Source organism: Limanda limanda, chromosome 10, assembly GCF_963576545.1.
Source record: "Limanda limanda chromosome 10, fLimLim1.1, whole genome shotgun sequence".
Classification (NCBI taxonomy): domain Eukaryota; kingdom Metazoa; phylum Chordata; class Actinopteri; order Pleuronectiformes; family Pleuronectidae; genus Limanda; species Limanda limanda.
The window spans coordinates 9,672,160-9,685,085 of record NC_083645.1 but is presented as its reverse complement, the minus strand read 5'-3'; the positions used below and the strand labels follow the sequence as shown (position 1 = coordinate 9,685,085).

Here is a 12,926-nt window from a genome sequence, read left to right as displayed (position 1 = left end):
GTTTAACTGGAAAAAAATGAAGTTGTATTTACGGTATTGGTTTTCAGTGGGTTCGACCTTTAAGTGCAGTATTAAAGTTGTCAACAGACTTGTCTCTTCAAGTTCTTCTAATAACTGAATTAGTGGGAAAGATTTGTGGACTCGCAGTCACTTACACACACTGCCATTGAGGACAACATGTTGGTGATATTTCTGGGGGGGGGTCCAACAGCATGATGGAATTTTAAAAGGTGATATATCACACACGTGTACAGAAGAGTTTTAGGGCCAGGCATAAGAAACAAGTTTAGACCTGGCCATCATGCTCTTCTGTCAGTTTGACTTTATTCTTGACGTTTCTACTTTTTTATCATTTCAAATTTATTCTGAAAAATGAAAAACAAAACTCCAATTTCTTCACATGCCTGGCCTAAATTCTGTAACATATTAATTTAGGTTTTATCTTTAGAAAAGTTTAAACATTTTAAACATAAATCAGATGATAAACACAATGAATATGAAATAGAAGGGAATATATATTATCCAGAGTTTCATAACTGGAATTGTAGAGACTTAAATGGTCAGATTCCTAAGAAAGGATTAACTAATAAAACCAGATACATTTAAATATATTATGAATAAAATGTATATAAATTATTAGCTAATTAACCCAGATATATTTAAATATATTATTAATATAAGTAATATAAATGATTAACTAATACACCCAGATAAACATTATTTCCTTGTCAGCTCTGTGGAGCTGACTGAAAATCTGAATACTACGAGATGACGTAAGTGGAGGCGGGACGGCGTCACAAGAGACAAAATCCTGGCCGCCTATTGGCCACACGCACGTCAACGTACGTAGGACGTTATTTTGAAATTTCAGCAGCGAAGCGTCTGTTGCGAGTGACAGACGAGGAGGAATTATCCGTTTATTTCAAACTAGCATTAAAACACACACTCGGGCTTTAACATGTCTTTTTCCAGAGCCCCGTTGAAAAGGTTCAACGAGAACGTTGGTAAGTAACGTCTAAATACTAGCAGCTAGTAGCATGTTGGCTAACTGTCCTCCCTCAGGAGAAGTAGCTCATGTTAGCTGCTGTTACTGCAGCTGCTAACCTTACAGACTGATATCCTCATCGTTCCTTCAGTGAAAGACCCACAAATAACACGAGCTGACGTTGGTTGGATATGTCAGAGAAGCAGGACGTGGCATTGGTGTTTGTTTGATGCTAACTCGGCTAACACTGTGCTTGTTGTGGCCGAAGGTTGTGCTCCTCCGCCGGGGACCTATGAGATTAAACCCGGGGACCTGAAGGGAGCTGTGTCTTTCGAGAAGTCGGATCGGTTCAGAACTGCAAAGGCGGGTGGGTAAATCGAATGAGCACAATTCAACAAGTGGAGAAAAACTAAATGAACACAGTATCATCTGACCCACAATGCCCCCTTGTGTCTGCAGTCCCTGGGGTTCTCCTGCCACCGCCATCGCCCACCAGAAATCTCCTGCAGTCACCTTTCCGCAGGACTATGTCTGTGGATGGTCTTGTAAGTTATCTGTAACTCCCACTTGTAATAACACCACTCATTTATCACCATTCCTTATGCAACTGTTATGAAATCATCCATCTCTACGTCTGGTCAAATCTCAGTCTGAAGGGTCAAGTGTGAAGAAAGAGAAGAACGGCTTCTCCATGGAGCTGAAACAGCAGAAGCTCCTGGAGAAAGAGGTGCGTTCCATCCCCCTGTGATTATTGGTCACTCCTATTGATCTGTGGTGTATGAACGATGACTGGTTTACTGCCAGATCAGCAGATGTTTACACTGTCAAACCCTTTGCATCCTCACAGATCAGGTCCCTGGTTCAGCAGCGAGGGGAGCAGGACCGCACGCTGCTGGGCCTGGAGGACGAGCTGAAGAAGGTGCAGGCCAAGCTGCTGGCCATGGTCAGGGAGAGGACGGGCCTCTCTGCCAGTGTCACTACGCTTGAAAGACAGCGAGCTGAGCTCAAGAAAGTCAATGAGTTTCTAAAGAACAAGGTTCGTTTTATTTGGATTGAATGTATTCAGAAATCCCGTCTTGGGTTCTAAAATAATTTCTAGTATTTCTCAACAGTGTCCCACAAAAACTGTGACCAAGTACATGTTTTTTAGGTTTCTGCTGACACTACAAAGAAAAGAATAAATTCACTAACAATGGATTTGATGGAGGCCAGGGACGCTCTGGATGTGAAAAGTGAGGTATGCCTTGTGTTCATGTTCTCCCTTCATTATTCAGCAAAATACGGAATTCATTATTTATTCACACGTAAATATTAATCTGCTTTACTCTGAACTGATGTAAACTGTATCTGTTTGTGTTTCCAGGAGCTTAGTGTCCTGCAGATTAACACTGAGGGTCAACTGATGGTGCTGGAAACGGACCTTTCAGCTGCCAAGGCTTCTGTTACAGCTCTCAAGGACAAAAACAGAGACCTGGGTAAGAATTGTGTACACATAGTTCTACAAGAGAGACAAATGGGTAGATTTACTAATTAGGGCTTCTTTTTTTGTTTTATAGAGGACCTCCATCAAGTAACAAAAGTTCTAAATGAAGAGCTGGAGACTGAGAATGCTAGGTTACATGGTGAGTTCTTTTGGTATGTTTTCCTTTGACACTTCAAATTGACCAATCACGGTAAAAAAAATAACATACTCCAATTTATTTAGATTAGTTGCCAGATTTCTCTGCAAGTATCCCTCACATAAAGTTGCACATATGTCCCTAGTACTGTCCTTGATGTACACAGAGTAAAAGCCATGGTCCGGCATGAACACCAGAGAATATCTGCAGTATTAGGTCCGGACTTTCTCTGAAGTTTGCTTTTCACACGTGAACAACACAGCGGGAGATTCTCTGCTAAGGCGTGTTCACAACAACACATGATTCTCCGGAGTGGCTCAGGTGGGGGCTGGAGCCGCAGACAGAGGACGCAATGTATCAATTTAGCTGCGGAGATCATGTGTTTTTGTTGACAGCCCATCAACACCAGCAACATCAAAGCTCTCATGACCTCTTTGTCTGTGTCTTCTATGCGTATGAAACTGCTTTTTCAACACAAAGTATTTGTATTCTTATTCGGTGTCCACTCGCTTGCACTGAATCTCCTGCTGTGTTCTCATATCGGGTCTTTCAGACATTCACATTTATTTTTATTATCAGAAGGCTTGGTCATTCGCGTTCTCACATACAGCCCCTCTGGAGAATGTCCAGAGGTTATCTGGAGTTCAGTGCATGTCTGTAAGGAGCAATAAGGGTTACAGAAAACATAATTCTTGCTTGTGTTCTGGGGATTGCTTGCTTATTACTACCCATAATTCTGTGTTGTTTTCCAGCTGTGATACTGGAGTTGAAGGAGGAGGTCCGAGCCCTGCAGGGATACCTGGATGCTGCAAATGACCAGATCCAGGTTTGTTTTTTTTAAAGCCTATATGAGCAAATCATCCCAAAGTGGACAATCATTGTGAATTACAACGTTTATCTGCTTGTGTGCTTGTAGGATCTTCGCTTAACGCTTAAAGAAAAGACACAGGAGAATACTGTCGCAGGTTCCCATATGGAGGAGGCAAAGTAAGCACATACCTAATGGTTTCTCCAAGCAAGTTAGATCCCAACTGTGCATTGTGACGCACTTATTTGTCACTTCTCCACAGGCAACTAGAAACCAAACTGGAGCAGCGTGCAACTGAGCTTGAAACCACTCAGGATTTGCTGAGACACAAAGAGGAGGAGGCCCGGGTATTCCAGCAAGAGCTGAAGGCGTCAAAGGATGCTTTACGGGAGGTCGAGAAGAGACTGGAGAACCAGCAGCAGGAGTTCAAGGCTGCGCAAAAGTCAGTGGGCGACATGCAGGAGCAAATAAAACTTGCCAACCAAGAAGTTCACGACTCTCAAGCAACAGTTCGGCAGCAGGAGGCAGAGCTCGCCAGACTGAGGGAGGTGCTCAGGCGGACGGAGAAGGAGCTGGATGAGAGAGTGGCTCATCTTGAACAGCGGTGTCTCTACTCGGAGGAAGAGAGAAGTGTGTTCACCAAGATCCTGTTACTGTGCATTTTAATCGCCAAAATTAATTTACAGTGATGTGATGTATGTTTTGTATGAATTTTGTTAGGCAAGACTCAGGAGGAAGGGCTGAGGAGGGTGCAGGAGTTAAAGACAGAGCTGAGCTTGCTACAGGAGGTTGAGAAAAAGAAACAAATTCAGCTTCTGCAGGAACATGGTGCTCTAACTGAGGAACTGACAAAAGAAAAGGTTACACATACATTTTCTCTCCTGTGGCAAATTGATTTTAAATTAGTGCCCTGACACTAAAGCTGTAACCTACTCTTACCTGTTTTCCACAGGCACTTGTAGACTCCCTGTCTGTGCTGCTGGAGCAGGAGCGGGAGGAGTCGGAGGAGCGGTTGAGACAGTTGAAGGAGGAGATGGAGGAGTTGCTGGGAGAACTTGCTCTCTTGGAGGAGCAGGATCAGAGTAGGCTGGAGGTGGCAGAGAAAAGTCAGGAGGCCCTCCAGAAGCTACAGGACGAAAACAGTGAGCTGGAGAGACAACTGAGTGATACCAGGGCACTGCAGGAGAGGTGAGCATCTAAAGGGAAAGTGCACTGATAACTGTTCACAGAAAAGTAACGGTGAAGGTGAAACTTTGTCCTCTAAATCGCTTTAGCTCAATAATCCATGTGGAGTTTGAAATGCATACTTGTAAAAAAGATGTCTTGCTGACTCCACCTATAATACAATATTTATTTTTGGTTTTGTTGTGACAGCCTGTGTTTCTATTTTGAGTCTTGAGCAGCTGGGAAACCGTCCCAGCATACACAAAGTTTAATGTAGAGAAAAATAATTGACAGGTTGGCAGTCCATCATAGGTTTGACACAGACTGTCTATTTCTGTGTCTGAGCAATTTAAAGTTTGCAAGTCACCTCACTACCTCGTCTTCGGAATAAGAGGGGAACCAGGGTTCATGGAGGGGAACGTGTTGTGGGGGGGTTTATTAGAGAGCGAAGTACAGAAGGACGGAGACTGGTGGAGAGAAAAAATAGCTGGCTTGACACTCTACAAATCTCTTGTGTCAAATTTGAACTGAGTTTGGCAGACTTCTGATGTGCAGCTGCAACTGACTGTGATTTCATAACAGAGTTTGTCAGTTTATTTGACAAGAGGTTCCCAGGCCTTTTTTGTGAGTCAAACCAACACATCCCTGTCAGACGAGCTCAACAAATATCTATTCACTGATATCACCATCATGCTGCATACATATTGCTTAAAATTTATTATTTAACACTACTAATTATAAGGGGATTTCAAAATATTTTGGTAAAGTTTACAATTGTTTTACAACCATCTGCAGTGGCAGGAGCTGCCAGTATCTACTATTTAACCCTAACTGTGAACTAACCATTTCAGCTGTTAAGCCATTACTTTTAGCTCGGTATGTTATTTCTTGTTATGTTTTTTATTTTTAGCTTTACTTATTTTTTGCCTTCAATAATCTTTTTATACATTTTAGCTAATTTAAACCATCTATCCAATAATTTAACGATTTTTTCTGCTTGCTTGCTAAGGCTTTTATCCAACACTCACTCCCAGTTGCGACGGGATGACGCCAGATTAGAGTTCATGTGTAATCATATTTTTCCTGCATATTTTCCTCAACAAAAATAGTAAATTTTTTAACTAAATGTAGTTTGGTTTATAAGTGGGCATTCAGGCCCATGTCAGCTGCAGCAAGTTCTATCACAATTTCTCAGTGGTCAAGATGATGCCAAATCATTCATTCAATAATGTTCTCTCATACAGCTATTAGAAGATGAAAAAAAAAGGAATAAAAATGATGACACATGTCTTGCCTCTATGACACTAGGTGTTGAAATCACAAACCTACTTTTAACACATCAAACGTTTGCTTGCCAATTTCAGTAAGAGCTATGATGTGGCAGCTTTGAAAGAGGAGCATTTAGCTGCAATGCGACAACTCCAGGAAGCGCACACAATCTCGCTGAGCAGGATGGGAGACATTGTCACAGAGCTTGAAAGGTGAGCGCTCGAGTTCAGTGTCAGTACTTGTGGAAAATCAGTGTGATTTGTGTTGGCATTTACCTGTAGCTGAAGATTCTGTCAGTGTGTATGTTTCTCAGAGCGCTTGTCTGATTTTTCAGCACCAAAAACGCTCTGAGGGAGGAAGAGGACAGACAGAAAGAACTAGAAGAGGAGGTGGAGAGAGTGACCCAGAAGATGAAGGAGGAGATGGACAAAGTGGTTAAAGAGAAGGAAGAGGAGATCAAGAGAGTGAAGGAGGGGCTGGAGGAGAGACAGTTAGTTGAAGAAAATGCCAGGGCGGAGAATGCAAGGTAAGCTTTAAATTCACTTTCAGCCTGGGTTCGGAATAAGTGTCAATTTTCCACCTTTTTAAGTTTCTTCTTCCCTTGACTGGATAGAATGTTGCTGGAGGTGCAGACTCAGCTGGCACAGAGAGCTGAGGAGATAAAGGCCATGGAGTCGAATCATGCAGACCTGATCAGTCAGCTGCAGCAGGAGCTCCAGCTGCAGACAAAGGAGAGAGAAGAAGCTCTGGGGCAGCTCGAGGAACAGAGAGGTCAAAGTGTTACTCGGCTCCAAAATGAGAAGGGAAAGGCACAGAGACTACTTGAGGAGGTCAGCCTGGCGAAAAAGGAAATAATGGATCAGCTCCAACGAGAAAGAGAAAAGGGAGCTAAAACTCAGACAGCCCGTCAGGAGAATATGGGAACACTGGAGGTTGAAAGGAAAGACCACCAGCAGGTCAGGTCAGAAGTGCTCAGACTACAGGCAGAGCTAGAGAGAGCAGACAAGGAAAAGGAGAGTCTTCTGTCTCAAGTTCAGCTCAAAGAGCAGTCCAGGCTCGTTCTTGAAAATCAACTACACGTGGCCGAGCAGGACAGAAATGGGCTTCAGTCTCGCCTGGATGATGTCAAACAAGAGTACGTGAGCTCCCAGACCCAATTAGATCTCACGGAGGCCCTGCGGTGCGAGCTGGAAGAACAGCGACAAGACAGACGGGCACTGCAGGGGCAGGTGGAATTACTTTCTCAGGAGAAGGTGACACTGCAGTGGGAGATGGAGGAGCAGCGACACGAACTACAAAGAAAAATAACTGAAGTGCAACAGGAGAGGTATATAAGTGTGTGTTCCCTCTTTAACTCCTGGCATTAAAAGTGTTTTGAGTGATTCGGTTGAGTTTGACCATGTGAAAGAGATAGAACTAGTGTAAATGCAACCAAGATGCATTGTGGACAGATTTTTTATCTGATTGGCCAAACCACCTCTAGAGCTGGTTAGAGCCGCCATGTGACCAAATTGAACACATACAATAACTGAGGCTGGAAATAATTTGATCTCATTGTAAACATTGGAGACCTTTTTAAAAATCATATCCAGATATAATACGGATGCCAAACACATTTTTAATGCCAGGTACAAATGGAGTCTGTTTTCATCTTTATCTGTTTATTTAATATTTGCTGATTTAAACTCTTCATTCCTTTTTTCCAAAGCTCCCCGAGATCAGAGACAGAAAACTGGAAGGAACAATACGAAGAGCTGTTTGCAAAAGTCAGGCCATTCCAGGTCAGTCATTTCCACATCAATGAAGTCACATGTGAAATCTCTTTACAGAAAAAAAGGTGTAATGTGAAAGCTTAGTGAGGAAAACCTAAATCCATTCCACTTGCCTGTAAGGAGCTTTTTGGTGTCTTTCAGCTCGTGTTTTTCATTTGACAAGACACAATTTCACTGTTTTGAATCAGACTGACTTCTCTCCAGCTCCTGCACAGTTCACATAAAAGAAACGGATAAACGCACTGTGCGATATGATATAAGCTCAGCACAGAACAGACAAACAAATTTAGCACTAAGCTGTTGAACGTAGTGAAGAGCAATGACTGTAAATACATAAGGAAGACATCTCCCCTTTCCACGGGAAACACAAAAATAAATTCATAAAGTCCTGGATTCGGGTGCGGCCATCTTGTTCTGGTGACATCATTGTGGAAGCATTTGGAATCCACACAGTAGTGATTATGGTGTGGAGTTTGGGTCATGTGATACACCCGCCCGGCCCATGGCAATCTCAGCTACCAATCATGATGACATCTTACTCTGTTTTTATGGCATCATATAACCAATTGAAAAGAAGCTAGAACAAACTAAAATAAGAGCTATCTGAAATACAGTTACTGGTGAACAGCTGTATATTTTTTCCAGGTATGTTGGGGTCTTGCTTTTGTAGCCATTTGTCAGGTGACCTGAACTTCAACTCCTAACTCCTTGTTATGTTTTCAGGTTGTTGCACTGCCACCAAGTGGTCAAAACAATAAATTCATGCAAGTTTAACCAAAATTACTGACAAAGTTAAAACCATGATGTTGATGTGACCTCAGGAGCAGCTCAACGCATTTGCAGCAGAGCGAAATGCACTGCTCAATGAGAACGGGGTTAACCAGGAGGAGTTTAACAAATTGTCTGACGCGTACGTTCGCCTGATGGGCCACCATAACCAGAAGCAGAAGATCAAACATGTGATGAAGCTGAAAGAGGAGAACATCTCCCTTAAACAGGTAAAACACGGGATACGGGAGCATCATTAACACACACACACAGACACACACACAGCTTAAGCACATGTTCTTTATCCCCCTTCGTCCTGACTGTGTGTGTATATACATGTGTTTCTACATAGGAGGTGTCTAAGCTCCGCTCCCTGGTGTGGCGGCAGAAGAGTGATCTGGAGCAGCTGAAGTCAAAGCTGCCCGGTGCGCCTAGCAGGTTTGATCCCTGCAAAGCTTTCCAACACGACAAGGAGAACAGGCATACTGAAGCCAATGAACCTCTTAAAGAAGGTAAGCGGCACGCTGACCTCTCATTGGCCTCATGACAAGTAGCAGACACAACAGTTCAGTATCATTTTTATTCATGCTCTTCATCTTATTTTGCCTAATTCTCTGTTTGTTTTGTCAGGGAATCATTAGGAGTAATGGAGCTCAAGAACTGGGAACTAATTGGCTGACAAGTGTTAATTTCTAAGGTTTGGACTTTTGAATACTTAACCAACCGCCTAACGAGTGTTTTCTGCATTCCCACGTCGATGCTTTACAGCTTTTTGTACTCAGTTTGTTACATAATGAGCCTGAGGATTTATCCGTTTAGATTATAAAAAGAAATGTGAGTATGGAAGCAGTGTGCGAAAATAATGAGGAGATAGATGAAGTCTGTAGTGCTTAGAAAAAGCATTGTTGGCATAAAACTGTAAAATGCATTTTGGAATTTTATCTTTGTAACTTTTTTTTTTGAAATCTTATAGCAACAGAACTAATAACCACTTCATGTGGAGTAGCTCTTTATTAACCTTTCTTGTTTGTAAATAAAGACAGATTTTAATACTCTTCTTAAACAAAGTGTTTCTGAGATTTATTTGCCTTCCAAATATATCTTAAAAAATAGTGTACAAAGCCTTTGTTGCATGTGTCTTCTTGGCCATGTCCGTCCTCGGCCAGTAGAGTGCACTCTAGGACTGCAGCCACAGGTTGTGGCACAGCAGAGGGCTATGGTAGCCCATCTATTACCCACTCTAAATACCAGCTACAAGCTCACAATTCACATCTTTGCAAAGAAGAGCCTTGGGTTATGGGTCATGAAGCTTTATTTCCTTCATTTGATAAGACATTGCCAGCAAGTAATGGGCCACAAATTGACTTCAGGACTTTTTGTTTTTACAAGCTATGAATGTTGCTCATCATGGAGTGGCGAGTCAGTTGCAGTAGCCTTCAAGGTAGTGAATGCTGCATGGCTTATGGCAGCATTGCTCCACGATGCCTCTCTTCACCTTGGCCTCAATGTGGCCAGACAGAGCTCTCTGCGGCTGGTGCTCTTGTTTGGCTCTTTTTGACAAGAACCCTGTGAAGTGGAGAAAGTTTGCAGTTAGCTGTATGTTAAGTCGTGCTGCTGCTTCACAAACCCCTCTGATTCCTCAAACTAACATTTAGACTGTTCACGCTGTAATGGAGACTTAATGACTGTCATCTGATCTCCACTATACGTTTAGTCTTGTTGGTATCCATGTCAAGAGGAGATATGACGGAGCTCCAAGAGAGACATGTCATAGCTTACACCTTGGAAGTTAACTTTAAAACATCAAAGGAGTGTTTGAGGCACAAGATCCAAATAACGCATTTTGGGAATAACTTTCACTGGGGATTTCACAAGATTCGCGTTTATTGGATTTGTCACATCATAGACGTTGAAAGCAACAATGAGAAACCACAAGTCTGGCTTCAGCACTGAATTCAAAAGAGGCCGCAGTGAGGCTTTGCACACTAATGATGGTCTGTACAAATACATAGTTTTAGTTCAGTAAAGTTTCCAACATGCTGTCCCTCTACATTTTCCTCCAGCTAGCATCCAAATTGGCGTTCTTATTAGACAGAGTCTGAACTGTGAACATGGTGCACAGAGACCGCAAAGACACAAAGCCAGCCTGAGGTCTCAGGGGGGAATGTCGTGCTGTTTCTTTCTAAACTCCAACCATCAAGGGAACAATTACAACTTCTTTCTCAAAAGTCAAACAAAAAGAGTCACGCCTGTTCCCAGAGCTAACACAAGCTTACCGAGCAGATGTTCCAGATCCCGCTTGTAGAGTCGGTTTGGACTGAAGAAAAAACCCCGTTCCCCACACACAAAGTAGAGGGCGTCCACCAGGCTGGAGCCACACAGGTGCTTGGCGGGGGCTGAGGACACCCCGCGGGAGAAGAGCACAAGCAGCAGCATCAAGGACACCGCCCATGCTACCCTGGCCATAGGACAGAGACCTATAGGGAAGAACACAAATAGGGAAAGTTGACACATGAAATGGCACTTCAAAGACAGAGTTGTGCCAAAATCCATCTATTAATAGAGATTTCCTCTGGGCCTGCTGGTTGAGGGGTAAAGGGTGAAGTGATGTTTAAATTTGATCTGATCTTTCTTGATTCTCGAGCACAACAAGACCCCTATATTTCTGGAAATAGACGTTTGACGTGTGTTTGCTATGATATTCCACCACATAGCTCCAGGCCTTGAGAGTATAATAGCACAAAGACAACACTGAAAGCACGCAGCAATTCCCCAACTCAAAATAAGGGCTTTGAAGTGAGCTGAAAACTGAATAATTTATTCTTTCATTGGAAATCAAAGGCCAGGATGAAAAACTGCAGTGAAACGAGGTCTGTAGAAAAGTCACTGGATGGTATCTGACTCAAACTCTAAATCGTGTGAAGCTGTGCGAGTCTGAGCAGGTAAAAAAAGAAAGTAAATTAAGAACAAGGATGAGTTCAGAAATGCTCCTTGATGACCTATGTGTTCATCTAGCCAGGCTTCAATGGGACAACGTGGTAATTATACTTCTTCATTGTTCGGCCGACCCCCAAAACTCTGTGTTACCTATGATGCCGGGCTCTTTTAGCTTCATATCTACAGACAGCAATTATAGGATCAACCATACAAGGTTATGTTTCATGCTGCTTCACATGGATCTACTTCTGCTTCACTTCTATCTCCTGCTGACCTTATTTGATCTCAGCCTAGAAAACCTGCCAATCTGTTACAAAAGCATTGTGCCTCCACAAGGACAGGCCGCACCAGCTTAGCAGTTAGCGCTCTAAAGTGGGAATGATCTGTCCAAGATTTGAGAATTATTATTAGTAAAATTCTGTGTCTGATGGACATTCTGCTGGATTTGAAGTTCAGCCCTTGTTTCAAGGGGAATAATATATTTAGCAGTCATTTAGAAGCTATATAGACCTTTAGTGGACATCTTATAGTGTTCGGCAGATTATTGGATTGAAAATGAATCATTTTAACAGTGTCTTTAACAATATACCTGTGCCAGGCATTACAATATTGGCAGAGCGCTCTATCTGGCCCGCCCCTCCTCTATCCCTCTTGGGTGCATGCCCGGCTTCTTGGCACAGTCGATTGGTTGAATTAAAGAACCCCGCCTGTGCTACTCTTTACTTTCACCCGGGTTATTCTACATAAATTCTAAAAAGTCGAAATCTCGAGACAAAGGAGAGAAACTTGCTTACCTGGGTTTGAGGCCTTGGTGCAGCAGAGCAGCTTGTAGCCTCTAATGAAAAGGGCCTGCGGGACTACACCGGTACAGAGAACATCTCCACTTGGCCACCTTTCCCCTTTATAACTCCCCGTGTCCACCTGGCTTTTGCCGGCCTCAGCGGCAAAAGCCATGCTCCTCTGGTTAACACACTGACCCGTGAGCACGCTGATCTGCTCGTGAGTGGCACTAAGTCCGTTAACTGAGAGTATACCAGCAGCAGAGGTGGGATAAAGTTGAGAAGGCACCCAGAGTGATACCCATTTCAACCCCTAGTGCCTGGTGTCCTGACTGGCCCCGATGACAGGCTGACAGACAAACACCATATGCCACACACCGATCACATAGCGTAGATTAGCGGCTTATTAGTGACCACAGTGGTGCGTTTTAAGATTGAGCTTTGTGCACGAGTAATGCTCATTAAAACATTAGCCTGTCTGTCTAGCGCTTCACCTCTACACATGGGAAAAAAGCCGGTTTTACAAAATACTGTAATAAATCATGCACTTTAAAATGGATAACATATTTATTTTTGTATTTTTAAGTGAAATGCCAATATTACAGATTCAAGACACTACAAAACGTGTTATTGAGTTGGTCATCAAGTGGTTGTGTCATGTTCTAAAATTGAATTGTCATGTGATCTAATCATCTGTGTTGCCCTGAAACATGGCTATTTTCACTAAAGCATTATTATTCACTTTAAACTAAAATAATATGTGATGAGTCAGCAGTGTTGTATCCAAATCATCAATGCTATTTTTCTTAGAGACGGTTGGCCCTC

At 42.8% G+C, this 12,926-nt stretch overlaps 2 protein-coding genes across 2 annotated transcripts; one reads left to right on the top strand and one right to left on the bottom strand.

Moving 5' to 3' along the window:
• The first annotated feature begins 909 nt into the window (after positions 1 to 909).
• Positions 910 to 9,358, top strand: hmmr (hyaluronan-mediated motility receptor (RHAMM)). The gene is made up of 20 exons (XM_061079974.1): positions 910 to 1,004; positions 1,254 to 1,352; positions 1,445 to 1,530; positions 1,635 to 1,712; positions 1,833 to 2,021; positions 2,136 to 2,222; positions 2,349 to 2,460; positions 2,542 to 2,607; positions 3,357 to 3,430; positions 3,521 to 3,591; positions 3,675 to 4,042; positions 4,133 to 4,272; positions 4,365 to 4,600; positions 5,941 to 6,057; positions 6,180 to 6,371; positions 6,459 to 7,172; positions 7,554 to 7,626; positions 8,439 to 8,615; positions 8,738 to 8,897; positions 9,016 to 9,358. Exons 1-20 carry the CDS (start codon positions 959 to 961, stop codon positions 9,024 to 9,026), a joined length of 3,096 nt encoding a protein of 1,031 aa, XP_060935957.1. The 5' UTR covers positions 910 to 958; the 3' UTR covers positions 9,027 to 9,358.
• A 447-nt stretch (positions 9,359 to 9,805) lies between these two features.
• LOC133012038 (insulin-like) lies at positions 9,806 to 10,851 on the bottom strand. Its single transcript, XM_061080002.1, has 2 exons — positions 10,662 to 10,851; positions 9,806 to 9,951 (listed from the first exon to the last, which is right to left on the bottom strand). Exons 1-2 carry the CDS (start codon positions 10,849 to 10,851, stop codon positions 9,806 to 9,808), a joined length of 336 nt encoding a protein of 111 aa, XP_060935985.1.
• Positions 10,852 to 12,926: the final 2,075 nt, after the last annotated feature.

Excerpts from the sequence above, each read along its gene's own strand:
- hmmr (XM_061079974.1), top strand. The coding sequence starts at position 959 with ATGTCTTTTTCCAGAGCCCCGTTGAAAAGGTTCAACGAGAACGTTG. Across the intron at positions 4,273-4,364 it reads AGGAACTGACAAAAGAAAAG|GCACTTGTAGACTCCCTGTC; the intron begins GTTACACATACA and ends TGTTTTCCACAG. Across the intron at positions 6,372-6,458 it reads GCCAGGGCGGAGAATGCAAG|AATGTTGCTGGAGGTGCAGA; the intron begins GTAAGCTTTAAA and ends TTGACTGGATAG.
- LOC133012038 (XM_061080002.1), bottom strand. The coding sequence starts at position 10,851 with ATGGCCAGGGTAGCATGGGCGGTGTCCTTGATGCTGCTGCTTGTGCTC. Across the intron at positions 9,952-10,661 it reads GGATCTGGAACATCTGCTCG|GGTTCTTGTCAAAAAGAGCC; the intron begins GTAAGCTTGTGT and ends TCCACTTCACAG.